The 20,571-nt window shown below is 44.2% G+C and overlaps 1 protein-coding gene across 1 annotated transcript; it reads right to left on the bottom strand.

Moving 5' to 3' along the window:
- Positions 1–280: 280 nt before the first annotated feature.
- Gpr88 (G protein-coupled receptor 88) lies at positions 281–3,068 on the bottom strand. The gene has a single exon (XM_090333680.1). The coding sequence runs from the start codon at positions 2,964–2,966 to the stop codon at positions 1,818–1,820; it is 1,149 nt and encodes a 382-aa protein (XP_090189806.1). The 5' UTR covers positions 2,967–3,068; the 3' UTR covers positions 281–1,817.
- Positions 3,069–20,571: the final 17,503 nt, after the last annotated feature.

Below are 20,571 nucleotides of genomic sequence, written 5' to 3'. Positions count from 1 at the left end.
AAATTCCAGTAAGAGAAAAATGACACGTGCGTAAAGAGGGTAGATTAATAAAATGACTGGTGATTTATACTGGTGACAAACATATTTATTTGTTTTTACTACAAACAGGTCAAAGTTTCCCATAATTATTCAAGTTCACAAATGTTCCTATTCTCCTGGCTTCAAGTCCAGGGGTGCCACTAAACCAGCTGTTGTATTACTGTATGGCTCAGCTCACTGAGGCTGTTAGGCCACAGATTTGATGCTGTTAGCAGTCTGGTAAGTGATTAATATTACTTTCTTCCCATTTTAATTTTATAAGGTTATTTTACATGATTCCGCATATCAAACATCTCTAAATAAATTTAGTGCCAAAGATAGAAGTGAAAAGCTTCAAATAATACATTTAAGAAGAGTCCTAGTTGAACTCAAATATATATGTATGTAGTTATATATAGTTTTATATATATAATCACTGGATTTATTATACAGCCTTTAACAGATGTGAGATTAATGTTAAACAATATATATGAATTTACACAAAACAGTATTCCTTCTTAATGAGTGACTTAAGTCCTGAAAGAACACCGGTGGCCTTGTAGGGCCAAAGTGTATGATTGTTCCATCTCGACTATGGTTCCAGAATGGTCACATCCAGTCCCAGCTGGGGGTTTTCTCTCAAATGAGGTCAAAAGGAGAACTCTAGCTAGCCAGAGGTGTATCTGTGTCTCTTCTCAAATGACTGAAGGTCAGTTCTTTTTGTATCTGAAAGAAGTCAAATGTCCTTGTCTGATGAGTATTGCTTCAGGATACCACATGCCCGTTAAGTTCTAACATCTAAGAGCATGCAAAGGCAGCTACTGCTAGCTATGCAGCTATGGCGTTGTTAGTGTCTCGTTATATCATGTGCATTGAGATATTTTAAAGAGAAAACAGGACTTATTCTCCCTGGCAACCATTTATAGTAACAGAATGTTCAAAGCTTGCAACCACAGTCTTAAGGCAAATCAGTTGGTTACAAAATGATGGTGGCGACAAACGTGCATGCTTTGGAAGAATGCGAACGTGGTACCTAAAATAAGAAACTCCTCTTGTTTTCCCAATTTCATTTCGAGCTCGAGAGCATCCATGAAGGAAGTAGAATCGGTTCACTGTAGCACTCCATGCTGGAAATGCAATCCGTGTGAGAGACGCGAGAAAAAGGAGTGTAAAATAGTGCATGTGGTTTGTTTTCCCACTGGCTAAGATTCAATCTCATTCGAAAAGGACTCGGCTCTATTAAATACATTTTTAGAATAAAAAACCAAAAAAAAAGCTTTAAGAATAAAGGGCTTGAGGTGTTTCGTGGCATTTTTCCACACCCCTGTGCACGTGTGTGGCTTCAGTCTTCCAGAGTAAGATACAAAGGTTTAATCTTCCAGTAGGTTCTCTCTGCCTCGTCTTCCTTGGTCGGTAATATTTCCTTTTTGCTCGCGGGGAAGTAATCGGTTAGATCATCTGAAATCTCTCTTTCAAAACGATCTGGAAATCAATTACCTGGCCCGTTAATTTAAAAAAATAAAATAAAATAAAAGCCACTTGGCAAGTTTTGCAGTTTTGACTTGAGCATTTCTCCAGCACAGAGTAAAAACACCCCTGGGGCACGACCAAGGGAAGAGCCTCGCGGGGTTCAGGTATTGCACTGATTGCACTGGGGCGCTGGGGAGCACGGGGTGGGGAGGCAGGGGTGGGGGTGCTGCCCCGAGGCTCTGCCGGGGTGCAGGGACGGGGAGGGAACCTTACAAGGGGACCAGCGGGACGCCTCGGGCTTCCCCCTAGGGCCGTCGTCCCCGCCGGGTCTACCAGTGTTGGCCGGCGGCGCGGGTGCCCAGCTGGGCCTGGGACATGGCTGGCACCGCGGTGGCGGCGGCGGCGGCGGCCGCTGCGTCCCCGACGCCCGGCAGGACGGAGCGCACGGAGCGCCGGAACTCCTCGTTCCTCCAGGTGTAGAGCAGCGGGTTGAGCGCCGACAGCGCGCAGCACAGGAGCCAGCTGGCCGCCTGCACGCCCCAGGGCACGGGCAGCGAGAAGCCGCTGGCCAGGCTCACCCACACGAGCGGCTGCGTGGCCAGCAGGAAGACGCAGCAGAGCAGCAGCACCGACAGCCCGCTGAGCCGCCGCTGCGCCCGGCGAGGCTGCAGCGCGGGGGGCAGAGGCGGTGGCGGCGCGGGGTGCGCGGGGCCGGGGCCCGGCGCGTGCGGGGCGGCGGGGAAGGCGGCGGCGGCGGCGGCGCAGCCGGGCAGCTGGTGCAGCAGGTGGAAGTTGAGCACGCTGACCCGCTTGACGCTGACGCGCACGCGGCGCACGATGCCCAGGTAGCAGTGGAGCAGCAGCGCCGTCTGCGCCAGCAGCGCGCCCGCCGCCAGCAGCGCCGGGTAGTGGATCTGCGGCGGCGAGGCCCCCGGCCGCGGGGCCCAGGGCGGCAGCAGCAGCACCAGAGCCAAGGCGAGCGCCCAGGACAGCGCCAGCATGCCCGCCGTGTGGCGCCGCTGGTACAGCACCTGGTAGGTGGCCGGCGCCCTGGTGATGAGGAGGTAGCGGTTCAGGGCCACCAGGCAATGGGACAAGAGGGACACCGTGAGCCCCAGGCCCAGCAAGCCACCCCGGAGCAGCCGGTAGCTGCCCCCGGCGCCGTCCCAGTCGGCGGGGGGCTCCACGGAGCCCGCGGGCAGCAGCCCCAGGACGGCCTCCTGGGGCATCCACAGGGCGCAGACGCTGAGGTCGGCCGCGCAGCCGTTCACGATGAAGGCGTTGCTGGTGGTCTGCAGCTTCCGGAAGGACGACACGAGATAGATGACCATGCCGTTGGCCAGCGTGCCCCCGATGGCCAGGCCCGAGTACAGGAGCGACACCGGGATGCGCCGGCCCGCCCACGGCTCCTCTTCCTCGCACAGCAGCAGCAGGGAGCCCGCGGTGGTGGAGGAGGATGGGGACGAGGAGTTGGTCATTCTGGCCAACTCTTCACCCCGCCAGCCCTAGCGTCGGCCCATCGTGACACCCGACCGCCTGCCGAGAGAAGAAGGGCGAAGACATTCTTGACCCCCACCCCCCTGCCACCCACCGGAGGCTGAAGCAAAATAATGAAGCCAGGGGAAGGAAGAGGAGGGGAGGGGACATCAAGGAGAATGGGGGTGGTGGCAGATGACAAGTTGCCCTGCCTGGGAAATGTCTCCAGTGCCAGGGGAAAAGCTGCTTTGCACACAGCAGCTCCAGGTAAGCCCTGGACCAGAGGCAAAATCAAGAGCAGTTCCCTCTTTCCATCCCCTCCCGCCCCCATACAACACACACACACACACACACACACACACACACACACACACACAGAGAGAGAGAGAGAGAGAGAGAGAGAGAGAGAGAGAGAGAGAGAGAGAGAGAGAGAGAGAGAGAGAGAGACAGACAGACAGACAGACAGACAGACAGACAGTCAGAGTTATTTGTTTCAAAGAGACTGATCCCAGCTGAGAGAAGAAAGAATAAAAATGCCAGGGGGACAGAGTGGAGGGAGAATGGCTTTGGGGCTGGTCCCGAGCTGGTGGCAGTAGCAGAGAGAGAGATGCTAGGAAATACCTTCTCAGCAGCAGTATCTGCGGTCCAGAACTCAACAGGAGAAACTCAGCTCTCAGCGTGGGATCCGTGCCAGGGGCAAAGGCCCAGCTTCTTCCAAACAGCATCCACACACCTGTCCCAGGCAATCTGTCCCAGGCAGGCAGCGGCAGCTTGTGGGGAGTCTTTCTCAGCTGGCAGCAGAACTGGAGAAAGTAAGGTGCCAGCAGGCTGCGCGCCCAGGCAGGTGGGCAGAAAGGCAGGCAGCAGTAAGGGTGCCAGGGTGCAGAGGCAGCGGCTGAGCTCCAGGGGAGAGCACCAAGAGTGGTGGCTGATATGACGAACCCACTCAGAACTCTCTCCTGCTCCGTTATACATCACCCAGGGAAGAGACAGCCCTGCCACGCTCCGCATGAATTATTCAACAGCTCCCAACTTGTAAGGGGAAGAAAAATACCTTGCTCAGAGAGTCCTGTGCTTAGCAAGTTTCCTCCCTCTCTTTTCTGTCTCCTCTCAGTCAACTTATTTTCCACTCTGCCTCATTTTTCTTTCCTTCCTCTCTTTCCTCCCCTTCGATGTTAGAATAAAATTTTATTTCACTCTCCAGTTTCTTACATCTCAGTCTGATGCATGCTGGAGACTAGATTTTTCTCAGCAATAAATACAGTCCAAATACCCAGGATGAGTCTCCTCATTCCCACATTAGAAGGATTACTTTATATTCTAATTGAAACTCATTCCCTTCCCCCTGTTCTTGGTAAAGCGAGACATGGGTAATTATCCACAGAACGTCTGAAAGCTTTAATTTAAATAATAATTTCAGGGCTTTACTTCTTTTTTTCCCCTCATCACCTGACTTCTCTTTGAAATTTGTCTTTGTGTTTCAGCAGTGAAAAGAATTGGGGAAAGGTAAAAAAAAAATGACATGGTCAGATTTAAAGTAGGTGACAGCGGCATATCAAAACAATAGGACATTCTTCAGAAATAAGAAGAAATAGATTATCAAGCCATTTAAAGATGTGGAGTAAACTTAAATGCATATTTCAATGAGAAAGAAGTCAATGGGGAAAAAGTTATACACTGTATGATTCTACATCTGTGACCTTCTGGGAAAGGTAAAACTGGAGAGCACTGAATTGGGGCAGGGGAAAGTATGAGGGTACATAGCTCAGATTAACTGTATATATTCTATATGACATAATCATCATCATAAAATCTGTACACAGCTTAGAGCGAACCCTAACATACACTAGAAACTGTACTTCATCCGCTGAGCAAATGAATCAGTCCAATGAAAGGTGTTGCTAGAAAAATACCTACTTATATGGGAAAGACAACTTTTGGTTTGGGAAATCTTTGTACCTTTGCTCCAATTTGCTAAGCAAAAAATACCTTAAAATATAAAGGCTTAGCAGATACCAGTGGCTCACAACTGTAATCCTTACTACTGAAGAGACTGAGATCTGAGAATCATGGTTTAAGGCCAGCCACCATAGGAGAGCCCATGAGACTCTTAGCTCCAGTTAACCATACAAAGAGGAAGTGGAGCTGTGGCTCACGTGGTAGAGTGCTAGCCTTGAATGGTAAAGCTCAGGGACAGTGCCCAGGCCCAGAGAATTCAAGCCCCAGGACCAGAAAAACAAAGTGTGTGTGTGTGTGTGTGTGTGTGTGTGTGTGTGTGTGTGTGTGTTTCTTTAAAAAGTGGGTGTATGGGGAAAGAAAGGCACCTAATTGGAGCCAAAGTGTGAACAACACTGGTTTTTCATTGAAGATCTTTTCACTGTGTGGTGTCGAGATTTGCAGTCTGATATTTGAATCTGCTTTGGCACAAATACTAATGAATTCATTCCCTTGGAAAGCTGTTTACAAGAATATTCTCCCTAACCAAATATTTTTCCACTAGCAAAGTCAGTTTTCTACAAGTTTAGCTCACTTGGAAATATGGTAACATGAAGTCATAGAAAAATGTGAGGTGTGCCCGGGAGTTTAGCCTAGTGGTAGAGTGATTGCCGAGCATGCACGAAGACTCAGGTTCAATTCCTCGGTACCACACACACAGAAAAAAGCCGGAAGTGGTGCTGAGGCTCAAGTGGTAGAGCTCTAGCCTTGAGAAAATCCAAGGACAGTGCTCAGTCCCTGAGTTCAAGCCCAGGACTGGCAAAAAGAAAAAAGAAAAATGTGAGGTGAGGTTTGTGAATCTCTAATTGGCCTCATGGTGGATTCTTTGAAAACAATAAACACAGAAAGCCTTCAGAACATTCCTCAAATCATTTATAGTGAAAACTTGTTGAAAATGTAAATTTTTCTCTCACACTTCACTTAGTCATACAGGATATCTGAATTTGAATACTATATGCAGGGTCCTGCTGCTAGCTTGTGTCTTGTTTTGAAAAAAAGTCCCATCTGAAAGAGTCTGTCCCTTGTACTAACCAGTACTTCTGTCTAAACCCTGCCTCCTCTAACCCTGGCCTGTCTGCTTTTTTTTTCTTTTAACTTAGCTCCCTTTTGGTTTTATGTTACTGAACTTACATCATAGAAATAAAGCTTTCATTTTTCGTGCTGGTACTGGGGCTTGAAGTCAGGGCCTGGGCAGCTCCAGTTTGAGCTTTGGGCTGTTAATTGAAGAGAAGAGCCTCATAGATTTTCCTTTCCAGGATTAACCTCCTACTAAGTCCTCAAATCTCAGGCTTCTCAGTAACTAGGAAAACAAGTGTAAACCACCTCCACCTGGTGGGATTTCTTTCTTATTCTTGGTGCCAGAATAATGGTGGCACATGGTAAATACTGTGCCTTGCTGAGTTCATGAATGAGGGACTCTATACATGATTTCATTTCTTTTTCTTCCGTCATGAAACACCCAAGTGATTTCTCTGACTTCTCTTTGCTCCTGCCTCCGGTAGGAATTTCCTCCACTCATCACTCTTCCTGATATATTTCCACAGCATATTCCCTCTACCCTTCAGAAATTCCCAGGCCAGCCAGGCACCAATGACTCATACCTATAATCCTAGCTACACAGGAAGCTGAGATCTCAGGGTTCAAAGCCAGCAAGGGCAGAAAAGTCCATGAGACTCTTAATGACAATAAACTACTGAAACAAAAGCCAGAAGTGGTGCTGTGGGTCAAGTGGTGGAGCACTAGCCTTAAGAGTCTCAGGGATACCCAGACCCAGAGTTCAAGCCTCCAGACTAAAAAAAAAAAAAAAAATGGGGGCGGGGGACAGATGGGAAGAAAAGAGAAGAAATGCCAGTTCCACCTTGATGTGAGACAGCTGGCCCTGAGCACCACTTCTCATGGTGGCTACACAATAGCTCACTTCCTGTTTGTGCCAGAAGTGCTGGTTTTCTGCTTCTACTTTGCTATTTTCCTGTTTTCTATTCTCCCAGCCTTTAGTTCTCTTCCAGCTTTAGCTGAGGTCAGCGGCAATCCCTAATTGTAAACCCAGAGACACTTCAGTCCTTGCCCTCTCCGACTCCATGGTGTCTCACTCCTCCTCAGGCTTCTCTTTAGTCTCCTATCCTATTATTGCTCTTCTGCCTGTTCCATACCACACACCCACCTCCCACCCCATGTCATGGGCCTCTTAATGGATTGTTTCTGGCTGCTCTGTTCTTAGTGCTCTTTTTTCTTTCTGTTCTTCCTAATTAAACTCATCCTGTTCTAGGCCTCCCACTTTTGCCTACGAGACATTCACAGATTCTTTCCTACCACCCTTAATGTCTCAGCTGCAAACATTTTACAGGCTGCCCCAGCTTCTGCCTTGTCCCCCTACCCCCCCTACTTTGTCCTGTGGCCATCACTGTCCTTAGTAAGATCCCCCAGCGTTCCTCACCACCACAGATATGGTGCTTGTTGTCTCCCAAAGCATTGTCTTCTATCTAATCCTAGCATCACTATGGCTAACATTTCCTGAGGACATACCATGGATACCAAGCATTATTCTGAGTCAGTCCCACAGCCTGGCTAGGCCCACCCCTAAATATTCAGGCTATGAGATGTCCAGATGGAAATCTACACACCATCTGTCTAAATGTTTTAAACTCACAAGTCAAAGTGTGAAGCTATTAAATCAAAGATGTCCCCGTCTCTTAATTTCAAAAATAACACTATGATAACTGGAAAGCCAGACTCAAGTTTACTGGAATGTGACAACTTGGGGAGCTTGCCTCTGGCCCAAAGTCCTCTCTCTATACCTCCCATCCTCTGCTCTGAAGCACAGGCCAGAGATGCTCTGTCCACACCCTTCTCACAGCCACCCTTAAGCAACATGGAAGAATGAGAATGACAGCTGGAAGCACAATCAAATATCAGGGGGACAAAGCCAGAGAGATCCTTGGTGACCCTGTGAGCAGCTTCATGAACACGGGGCCACATACTCTGAGGTCACGATACATCAACCAGAAATGAAATAGGCTGGAAGTGTGGCTCAAGTGGGAGAGCGCCTGTTTGGTAAATGCAAGGCCCTGAGTTCAAACTCCAGTAGTGCTACCAGTAATGCCAAAAAGAGAGAAAGGGAAGGGAGGGCAGAAGGAAAAGAGTAAGGGAATAAGGGAGGGAGGGAAAAAGGGAGGAGAGGAGGAAAGGATAAAGGAAGGGAAGGAGTGAAGGAGGGAGAGAGGGAAGGGAGGGAAGGAATGAGTTCTAGGTGACCTTGTCCGCCAGATCCATCTTGTAATAATCACAAAGTGGTTTAGTAACTTGCCTAAGATTACATAGCTAGGAACTGGCTCAAACATACGTTATTTGGCTCCAGTTCTTCCATCACACACTGCCTTTGGTGGAATCTCATTTCCTTCATATGGCTTACCTACTATCCCTGTACTATATTATAGTACCTGAGACACACGTCCTCTCCACCCATCCCTCTCTCCTCTGAGCCTGCTCTAACCATGCTATGCAGCTTGCTACACAGAGTGACTCCATCTTTCCTCTCTCCCATCCCAGCACCTCTGTTTGTGGACATCATTCTGACCATTCACAGTCTGCCCCCACTTTTGCCAAGCCAAAATCTTGCAGATCTGAGCTGAGATTCCACCTCCTGTAGGAAGTTCTGATTCTTATGACTAGATTAGTCTTCAAAGTGCCTGAGTATGTCACTGTTTCCTAGATTCTCTCCCTGGATAATCAGCTACTTGAGGGCCAGGCCCTTGTTAATCAGAGCATGTGCCACGGAAATAAACATATATTGAAGCCAGGTACATGCCTGTAATCCTAGCTACTCAGGAGGCTGAGATTGAAGATTGTGGTTCAAAGCCAGCCTGGGCAAGAAAGCTTGTGAAACTCTTTTCTCCAAATAACTACCAGAAAGCCAGAGTGGAGCTGTGGCTCAAATGGTAGAGCCACTAGCCTTGAGCAAAGAAACACATCTCAGGAATAGCATGCAGGCCTGGAGTTCAAACCCCAGAACTGGCATAAATAAACAAACAAACAAACAAACAAACTGATCACATTGATCTAGAGCTCTTGCTATATCTGGGATTATTATCTTCCTCAAGACAGAAACAAGTAATGGAGTTAAGCCGCAGAAGATAGTAGTCTCTTCAAACACTTTAAATCTTCATGGAACCACATTCCTGAGGATTATGCTAGCATATAATTTTTAAACAGAATTTTTGCTGCAAACAACCCTCCTCACAGAACCCCAGGCCAACTCCTGACAGGGTTTCATCAGGCTTTTCTGGCACTGAATGTCTCTTTCTACCAAAGCATGACACAGCAACTGTCTCACATACTTTGGGAAACCAAAGGGTAAATGGTAGCAGTGAAATATTGCTCATTTCCTACTTCCTTCACTCTTTGCTCTTAGCCAAGCCACAGACTAACCACCCTAAGAAAATTATCTAAAATCCCACCATCTCAAATCCCAGCTGGATTTCCTCAGAACTTGGCCTCTCAAATATTATGCAACTGAGAGATGCATTGGTATGAACTTGTTTAGAATGCAAATACTTTTGGGGGACTCTAAGACCAGGAGTTGAACTTAGTACCTGGTGCTTTCCTCTTTGATTAGCACTATACAACTAAGCCAGCCTTTCCCCACCCCATAGTTTTATTTTCCAAAAGAACAAAATCTTCATGGTATATATTTTTTTTTACCAGAGTTTAGAATAATTCAATTACCTGTGAACATTAGCTATCACAAGGAAGTCCAATGGGAGAGATTTTAGAAGATAAAAAATTTACAGAGAATCACCACCCTAGAAATCATCTATCCTTTCTTCCATCCTGGAAGGTTTTTTTTCAATCTTATCATTAATTTTTTTGGTGTCAATATTGGGGCTTAAACACGGGGCCTAGGAACTGTCTCTCCCTTCACTTTTTCATTCAGTGCTAGTTCTTTACTACTTGAGCCACAGCTGTACTTCTGGCTTTTTGATGATTAATTGAAGATAGACATTCCTGCCCAGCCTAGCTTAGAACCTCAATTCTCAGATCTCAGCCTCCTGAATCAGTGAGATTAAAGAGTCACCAGCACCATGCTGACATCATGAGATCTTTCACCTGAAGCACACAAAACCCGCGGTGAGATTTTCACCTTTACTCCTGCCCTATCAGATTTTAGAGGTTTAATATCTTTCAATATATTAATAATTAAGGTTGAATATCTTTGCCATAGAAACATCAGTAGAAGACTGCACCACAGACCCAGGCTCCTCAAATGTGGCTGATTTTGCTTGTCTTTGGATCCTGGACCATGGGACATTTCCTGGAGACAAGATTTGGTTTTTCTGGAGACAGGATTTGAGTGACAAGGTACGACTGGCATCTAACCAAGAGCGGCCAAGGATGCGGATTAACGTCCTGCAGAGTACAGGACAGTAAAGAATGTTCCAGCCCCAAATGTCAACAAGGCCAAGATTGAGAAACTGTGCCCCCAAGGTTTAAAAGGTCAGGGTTAAATCCAGGGTCTGTTTGTTCCTAGCTATGGACATTGAGCAAGCTCTTTTACCTTGACAAACCTATTTTGTTATTTGTAGGGTGGGAAATGTTACTTGTCTCTGAGTGCTTCTTATAATGATCAAATTTATGCAAAGAGCTTCACAAAGAGACCTGTGCTATACTAAGGGGCTGAGAGTAGTGGGCAAGAATGACAGAACCTCTCAAGATAAACCAAGGTTATTAAACACAGATTCCAATAATTCAGTCCCTGCCCCTCAATGCCACAAGAAATTCACACTCTTTAAGGGAAAATGTGACCCTTCCTAAATTTGTGCAAAAAATTATATATTTGGGCATTTTTGTGAAGAAAAAGATTAAGAAACTCTGTTAGCATCTCAAGGGTTTATAATCTCAAAAAGTTTAACTGCTAGGGCCCTGGTGGCCCATGCCTGTAATTCTAACTACTTAGTAGGCTGAGATCTGAGGATCACAGTTCAAAACCAGCCCAGGGAAGAAAAATCCATGTGACTCTCATCTCCAGCAAAAAGCCAAAGTGGAGATGTGGCTTAAGTGGTAGAATGCTAGCCTTGAGCAAAATAGCTCAGGGACCAGTGCTCAGTGCAAGCCCCAAGACTGGGGACTTGTGTGCAGGTGTGCACACACACACACACACACACACACACACACACTCACGCACGCACGCACGCACGCACACGCCATCACCTCTGATTGGTTTAACCATCCAGAATTCGTATGTTCAATCTATCACACAAGGCAAAGCAGTGGAGTGTTTGGGAGCTTACTGGATGATGGGGACCAAGCCACTGAGGACAGAGCAGAATCCACAGCAAAGAGAACTGAGGACATAAAGTGAAGATTGCCTTTATGAACCAGGAAGTGGCCTCTGACCAGACACAATTGCCTCCACTTTGGATGTCTTAGCTTCTAGAACGGTAAAGAATGAATTTTCACCATGTCTCAGTCCCCAATAAATGACATTTTGCTATAACAGACAGAGTGGACCAAGACACTTTCTGATCTCATTTTATTGGAAAGATGAAAACTTGAAGACTGTGAATGATTTCACCACAATCACACACATGCTGGAGATGAGCCTTGTTCCAGGTTATCCCTCCACATAAAGAAAATGGATTAGATCACAGGTCATTTTTTCAAGCGTAGCTCTTCATTCCACTGCTCTTAATTTAGGAATCTCTACATTTGCCTTTTTGGAGTTGAGCTGTGATCTTCAAATCAACTATACGAGAACCACTCAGAGCTAAGTCAGACTTACTGGTTGGGCCCAGAATCTGCAGTTTACCAACCTCTGTTGCTAAAGGAACAGTTGATTTTCTTCTACCATGAGGCTATTTTGGCTACTGGAGAACTTCTGGAGTGCAGGATATTTAGAGTGAGGATGCTTTCAAGTGTTGATAGTGTTGATTTGTAATGTAGCCAATGTCTCTCTTTCTTTGAATTACATTTTCAGCTTTTCCAGGAAAACCAATTTGAGCTAAAATTGCTTTGGGTTGGTCTCTATCCAAAAATTACGCTTTTTTTCCAGTAAGAGATTTTAATATAGAATTTTCCCTTTCTTTCAAATCTGTTACCTCCAAAAGGGTCTTTATGTCCATACATGTGTGTGAATGTGTAATAAATCCACAACATGAACACAAGACATGTTAATTCATGCTTGTAATCTCAGCTATGTGGGAGGCAGAGTTAGGAGGATCACAGTCTGAGTCTAGCTCTGGAAAAGAGCATAAGGACAAAGCACAAACCAATGCAACAGGGCTACTCACGAGACACTGTGTTGGAAATGAACTTTACAACTTTGGGGGGAGAGAGGGAGGAGAAAATGAGGGAAGGGGTAACACTGACAAGAAATGTACTCAATACCTTACTTATGTAACTGTAATCCCTCTATACGTCACCTTTTCAATAAAATAATTCTTTTAAGTCTCATGGACTTTCTTACACAGGCTGTCTTTGAACCACAGCTCTCATATCTCAGCCTCCTGAGTAGCTAAGATTACAAGCATGAACCATTGACACCTGTCATATGTACATATTGTTAAAACACCTATGTTGCCTCTCTTTAAAAATCATTTTAGCTTAATTTTTCATTGTTTCTCAAATAATTTTATATTATAGTATTTTTAAACTACATTTAATGCACATTTTCATGTAATTAATAAATATCAGGTAGGTGGCATAGTTACTGTGAACAAAATTTCTAGTCTCTCTTTCTCTCTCGGTCTCTCTCCCTTCTCCCTTCTCTCTCCCTCCTCTCTCTTTCATTCTCTCTGGTATAGGAGATGAACCCGAGGCATTACAAGTGCTAGACAAACAACTTACCACTGAGCTGCACCCAAGCCATGGCTCATTATGGCTCTTAAAGCAAAGATTCCAGACTGAAGGTATAGTTAAACCATGAGCAAATAACTTAAGCAAGAGCTCAAGGTCCTGAGTTTATAGCCCCAAACCAGCACTCACACGGGCACACAGGAGTACACACACACACACACACACACACACACACACACACACAGAGATTGACTTTTACCAACTCTACTGTTGCCTGAAAACAATTATAGAATTAAAGACATTGTAACAGGTTTATTATGACCTATAGGGTATACCACTCCACATGCATCCATTTCAAAACAAAACCACTCTGACCAGCTGGAGGTCCAATAAGGACGGAGTTCCTGTCTCTCAGAACTCAGTTCCTCCCTTCTTCAAAGAAGTCTTCAAAGAAACAGCAGTTTTGCAGTTTGGTACTGGCACAAGAACAGGCCTGAAGACCAATGGAATAGAACTGAGGACCCAGATATTAACCCACAGACCTATGGCCACCTAATCTTTGATAAGGGAGCCCCCCCCAAAAAATAAAATGGAAGAAAGACAGCCTCTTCAACAAGTTGTGCTGGCAGAATTGGTTAAGCACCTGTAGAAAACTAAAATTGGATCCTTCTTTGTCACCCTGCACCAGGATTAACTCCAAATGGATCAAAGACATGGAGGTTAAAGCTGACACACTGAAAACTTTACAAGAAGGAATAGGAGATATAGTAGGCCTCCTTGACACAGGTCGAAACTTTCCTAATAAGGACCCAGAAACACAACAAATCAGAGAAAGTCTGGATAAGTGGGACTGCATTAAACTGCAGAGCTTCTGTATGGCAAAGGACATAACTAGTAAACTAACTACAAAGCCAACAGAGTGGAAGATCTTCACTAACCATACAACAGACAAAGGCCTTGTATCTAAAATATATCAATTGCTCAAAAAATTGAATCACTCCAAAACTTATCTCCAAAGAAACAACCATCCCATTAAAAGATGGGCCAAAGACTTAACGAGAGTCTTCTCTGAAGAGGAAATAAGAATGGCCTATAGACACATGAAGAAATGCTCAACATCTCTGGCCATAAAAGAAATGCAAATCAAAACTCTAAGATTCCACCTCACTCCAGTTAGAATGGCCATGATCAAGAAATTTAGTAACAACAAATGCTTGAGGGGATGTGTCCAGGAGGGATCACTACTACACTGTTGGTGGGAGTACAAACTCGTTCAACCACTATGGAAAGCAATATGGCAGTTTCTCAAAAGACTAAACCTAGAGCTCCCCTTATGATCCAGTAATTCTACTACTTGGCATTTACCCAATCATTCAGAAACAAGGACATACTAAATCCACCAGCACAACAATGTTCATTGCAGCATTATTCACCATAGCAAAGATATGGAACCAACCCTCAGTTGATGAGTGAATCAACAAGATGTGGTATTTGTACACAATGGAATTCTATGCTGCTGTCAGAAAAAACTACATCACCCCATTTGTAAGAAAGTGGAAAGACTTAGAAAAAATTATATTAAGTGAAGTAAACAAGACTCAAAAGAACATAGGCTCAATGGTATCCCTCATTTGTCCTAATCAGTAGAAACCTTCGGCTCTCTTAGCAGAGATTTACAATAAAACAAAACCTAGATACATAAGGCCATATAGTATGAAGCTAATGGAAAGGACCTCCAGGATATTGAAACTAAATCCATATAATGAGTGATTGTTGTTCTTAGTGTACTGTTATTTCTCATCTCTTTTGCTGTCCCTCAGTTATCTCATATTGTTTCAGTATCTTACCTTGTTATCTGATATATTGTATATATGTTTATTTGGTTATTTGAAATCGGATAGGGAAGGGGGGAAAACAAGATGAGGGGCGGGGGTGGGAGGAGGGAAATGGGGACCAAAACATGAGAAAGGGTATCAATGTTCATGAAGAAATGCACCTTCTATCTGGTGAATATATTGTAACCTTCTATTAATTACAATAAAAATATATGTAAAAAAAATCATGGGCTGGTTCTCTCATGATATTCCTGGTAGAAAACATTTCAAGTGTGTTTCCTCAGCAGATTGCTGAAGAACTCAGCAGATCCTATATGTCTCTTAGAAGATTTTTACCTGTTTTTCTGCAGACTCCAGCCCATGCACCTCTTCCTCTTGCTCACTTAATTTGCAGTCTTTCATGTAAGGAATCATAGCTGATGCATGCCACTTTTGTGTGTGTTTTACTAATTTTTTATTATGGCAAAAATGCATGTATCATCAAATTATTTATAACAACCAATTTGTTACAGTTTATATTTCATACATACAAAAATCACATAATTTGCAAAATCAAATGGTACCTTTTTGCTTTTACTTTTCGACATTAAAAAGGAACTGCTGTACCACTCAGAAAGAAGATATATAATAACATCCACAGATACAATCAGGTTATAGTCTTCATGCCTTCTAAATTGTAGAACATAGAACTAAAGGTGAGAAAGAAAGGAAAATGCCTGGGGTTTTACATAATTTTCATCACAGACAGAAGCATAATGAATTCTCCACCCATTTAAAAACACCAGCTTTGACCTCATACTGCCATTTCCATTTCAAGTTTATACTGAAATTTCAGGAGTCTGAATTTCAATTTGGTCAATACAGATTAATTTTCTTACTTGTTTTACTCCCAAGGTGATGCATGCCACTTTAATTCACTTATGTTCAGAGCTGGAGAAACTGGAAAGGAGTGGGAGATCCCCAATATACAGAGCTCCCCTGTGTCTCTAAGAGCCTGACTTAGTCATTGACTTTTATTTCTCCTCCAGACCAACAGAGTGAACTTTTCCTCTTTTGGTTTACCTTAGAATTAACAAATCCTAACTACCTGTCACTTAAACAGAAATCCTTAATTAAGGATAATTTTCCCAACAGATTTGACTTTCAAATAGATCAAGCTATTCTGAAGGCATTGTTTGTCAGCTTAGTTTCTCAGCGTTGTCATGACAAGGCAGTGGTCCTTATTTGGTGTCTAGTACAGTGTCAGGAGAGAGCTCCTAGGCTGGGGTCCTGTGTTGCTATGTTCTCTCCACCCATAGGAGAATGTTTTCTTCAGTGTTGCCATTCAGTGTCCCTCCTGGCCAGGGAACCTGGGTCATTTATGTCACTGAAAGTCACTGAAAACCAGGAGAGTTACTATGCTCTAGCTAGTAGCAGTTGTCATGAGAAAAGTCTAAGGCTATAGATGGCTCAGGGCCCTGGGAAAAAGAAGTGAAGATTACACATTGCTTCAGCTCAAAGCACGTGTGGCCTACCTAACCCTGCTGAGCACTCACAGTGTCACGTGACAATACCAAGCTGTGCTAGAAACTGTCCACATCTGTCCAGAATTGATGGAAACTTCTAGAACGTGCCCTTTTGGGTATGGTATCTCTCTTATGTGGAATTGCATTAAACTTCTCTCTGCCTTCAAAACCACAGCACATTATTTCATTGTGATGGTTGTTTTTCTTTTTCATTTTCATTTTTTGTTATTTTAGAAGTGATGTATAGATGGGTTACAGTTACATAAGTCTCTCCTAGTTTTTCTGTTTTTATTTATAAAGACAAAGATGATCAGATCATTTAACTAACTTCAAGACTGATCTCTGTTTCAAATTTTACTTAACTTCTCAAAGGGAAATACTTAAGTTACATTAACTGTAGTAAAGCTACATTAGCTCTAGGAAAGGCCAAAAATCAGATAGACAGATTGCCGTCACACAATCCTGGTCTCTGGCTTCAATTTGTCTTTTGAGCTTTGTATTCTATATAACTAATTATAGAGGGGGATCCACGGGAAAGGTTGAAAAAAATTTCATTTTGAGATCATCTCTTCTAAAATTTTTGAATATAATAAATCCAAATAGGAAATCTTGGCGTTGAATAAAGATATGTTTGTGGCCAGGTGCTGGTGGTTGATGCCTGTAATCCTAGCTACTCAGGAGGCTGAGATCTGAGGATCTTGGTTGAATGCCAGCCTGGGCACCAAAGTCCATGATATTCTTATCTTCAATTAACCACTAGAAAACCAGAAGTGGCACTGTGGCTCAAGGGGTAGGGCAGTAGCCTTGAGCTGAAGACCTCAGGGATAGCGCCCAGGCCCAGCGTTCAAGTCCCATGACCGACAAAAAAACAAAGTGTAGATTTGTTCAACTGAGGAAGAGGACAGATACTAAATGACCTCTGAGAAGACTATGGATCTTAGCTTTAAGTCCTAGCATCAATTACCTCAAAAAATTGGTGACTCATGCCTGTAATCCTAACTACTCAAGAGGCTGAGATTTAAGGATCATGGTTTGAAGGCAGCCTGGGAAGGAAAATCCATGATACTCATGTGCAATTAGCTAACAAAAAAGCCAGAAGTGGAGCTGTAGTTCAAGTGGAGTGCACCAGCCTCAAGCAGAAAAGCTCAGGGACATTGCCCAGGCCCTGAGTTCAAGGCCTTGGGCAGGCACACACACACACACAATAATACCAATTATGTTCGAAACCCCTAACTTGCTCTCCTCTGGTACACCCGCTGACCGAGCTACCTCAGGTCCTTTAAAAACAGTTATATACTTCCTGGATCCTTCTCCTAAAATCTGAGCTTTGAATGTAAATATTTGTAGCTGTGGTCATTTCTAGCTTTGTGTTTTGCTTCATCTTGTGGTCATTCCTACAGTTCCTACCCTGTCCCATTTTTCACTTGCAATACAATTTCTGTTTTGGCCAACATGTTTCAATCCAAAGAAGAAACAGCAAAGAAGAAATGTTTCCCCATGTTGGAGGCATGCAGGTTAAAACAATGAACAGGAATGAGAAAATCAGCCAATTTATGTTTATCAACTTAAAACAAATCTCCCCTCTCCAATCTATTGTACACCAAAATCATTTCAAATATGTTTTTTACCTAGCACTTATCAGAAAAATTAGTTTAAAACTCTCTAGAAAAGCTTTTCTCTCTCCCCTTCTTGATATGATCATAATTCAATCCATAGAAGAGGAACTGGGAGGGAATATATTAACATTTCAATTTAACTGAAAATAACCTAACCTGATTATTTTCTACTCTCCTTTATAGGTCATGACTGCCACCCCTATGCAGCCTCTGTAAATAAAGGACTCTGAATCTTAGGCTCTCCTCTGTGTCCTTTTGTGAGCCACAATTCATCTCTGAAAGGCCACTGACTGGAATCTTCCTCTGCAGAACTCACCAACTGTCAAGGCAGTATTAACGCTGCCTTAGACACTACTTGAAGAGCACAGACCTCGAAGAAGGCATGAAACGTCCTGCTGCTCTGATCACACGCCAGCAAGTTACTGGTGGAGAAAAGGAGCTCACCTGTTACTCAGCCAAGTAAGCTCAGACTCAAACATGCAGGTGTGTGGCTCCCAGATGGTAACGTCATATTCCGGCTGGATTCAAGTCACAGACACATAGAAATAACTGAGTAAACTGGCCAGATGTGTTCTGAGAGTTTATGAATCTTTTTTGCCTTTTAGATAAGAAAGCATGCAAACTCAATGACCAATAGGTAAGAAGATTGTTGCAAGTAGATTTTTTTTTGGCCAGTCCTGGAGCTTGAACTCAGGGCCTGAGCACTATCGTTGGCTTGGGCTTTCTCAAGGCTAGTGCTCCACCACTTGAGCCACATAACCTCATCCAGCTTTTTCTATGTATGTGGTACCAATTAATTGAATCCAGGGCTTCATGTATGCTAGGCTAGCACACTGCCACTAGGCCACACTACTGGCCCCTGGAAGTAGAATTTTTCCTAAAAATCAATCTGTTTTTTTGTTTGTGCGTCTTTGTTTTTGCCAGAACTTTGCTGCTGTGTAGGAGTCAAGTTCATTGCCCCAATCCAACAAAGAATTAACAACAAGGACATAGGAAGATGGGGTGAAAAGTTGAGAATTTTATTACAAGAGACAAATGAATTGAAAGCCAAAATAACAGACACCTCCAGGACACAGAGACAAAGTTTATTTGAAAATCAGATGTCAGAGGAAACTGAGGAAGAGTCTCTTAGCTATTGGTGAGTTGGTATAAGCTCTGAACTCTAGACTGAGAGGGTTGCCATATGATATCTTCTCTCCCTGCTTCCCAGGCAAGGGGGGGAAAAGATAGGAGGAGGGGAACTAGAGAGGAGAGGAAGGGCAAGAAAGGGGAGGGAGTAAGTGGAAGGGGTGGAGGGGAGTAGAGGGGGAAGAGGGTAAAGGGGGAGAATTCACACTTCTCTGATGTAAGGGAGAAAGAAGTGGGGCCCCGAAATCAGCCCCACTAGAGGCTCTGGAGGCTCTCTTTTCTAGTCCTTTTGGAGAGTCCTGACTGCTCTAGCATGTGGTGGAGTGGTTGTCCCTCACCCCAAAAAGATGAGCCACCTGCCCCCCCCCACAGGTCTGTTCCAGAATCACCAAGGTCTTTGCTATCTTAGAGCCATTACCTGGACTTTCCCAGATGAGGGAGTAGAGGCTCTGTTGGATGGTCTCTAGTTCTTTCCTAGCGTCTTCCAGAAGAGGAGATACAGGCTCTAGGATTTCTCCATTTTCCCCAGGGTCCCACGAAGAAGAGTGTGCCACTCCACTGTGTCACTGCTTTCTCCTTCCTTATCTGTCCACACAGTTCTACATCTCCCTCAGCCAGAACAACAGGGCTTTGTACACCCGCTTCGCTTTTTTGGCACACTACCAATAGAGCCACAACTCCACTTCCTGCTTTTTGCTGGTTAATTGGGGATAAAAGTCTCTGACTTGTCTGCCTGGGGCTAGCTTCAAACCATGATGCTCAGATCTCAGCCTCCTGAGGAGCTAAGATTGTTGGTGCGAATTACCAGCACCTGGCTTGTTTTATAACCTGCAATTTGTTCCCCCCCCACACACACACACCAATAATTCCACCTATAGAAGAAGAGATGTTTCTTCATTAGGTTCATGAGTCCTAAAAAATCTTTTCGGTACCCATGGTTCATGCAGTGTTGTGAGGAAAGCTAATTGCAGATTGCCAGCATCAGAAATGAAGCTACCTCACTGCTCCTCAGCTCAAAAACAACCCAGAGAGCTCCGAGTTCATTCAGAAAGGTCTCCAAGAAACTCTCCAGCTGGATGCCCTGAACGTTTGTTCCACCTGACTTGATTCTGTAAATTCTTTTTAAGAAAGGTGCCCAGCCTTCCTTCTGCTGACTCAACAGTCGTCAGTACTGACAAGTGATCCTCAACGCTGGTCCTCAGCAGTATTTCACTAATTTTGTTCTAAAAAAAAAATTAGAAAGAAAGAGGAGGAAAATATAACATTACTTGACTTCTATGGGATTCAAGCTATAATTGTCCTTCTGAGTTCACGGTACATGTTTTAAGTCAATGGCACAATCTGGAAAGCCAAGAAAAGATAAACTAGAAATCCAAATAAAGACCTTGAGAAACCTCAAAGGGAACCAACCACACCGAGTCAAAAAATTATAGCTGGATGCCACTGGCTTGTGTCTGTAATTCTAGCTATTCAGGAGGCTGAGATCTAATGATGGCAGTTCAAAGCCAATCCAAAGCAGGGAAATCTCTAAGAGTCTTATTCCCAATTAACCACCAAAAACCTGGAAGGGAGCTGTGGCTGGAGGGGAGCACCAGTCTGAGTGAAAAGCTGAGAGACAACACCCAGACCCTGCATTCAAGCCCCAGTACCAGCACATAAATAACAGACAAATAAATAAATAAACAATAAATGAAAGAAACTTGGGTACACTGATAACTACAAATTACGAAAGTCCAGGAA

This window comes from Megascapheus bottae, chromosome 6, assembly GCF_031878675.1.
Source record: "Megascapheus bottae isolate mThoBot1 chromosome 6, mThoBot2.hap1, whole genome shotgun sequence".
NCBI lineage: Eukaryota > Metazoa > Chordata > Mammalia > Rodentia > Geomyidae > Megascapheus > Megascapheus bottae.
The sequence above is the reverse complement of the archived record's forward strand: the minus strand, read 5'-3'. Positions and strand labels throughout refer to the sequence as shown.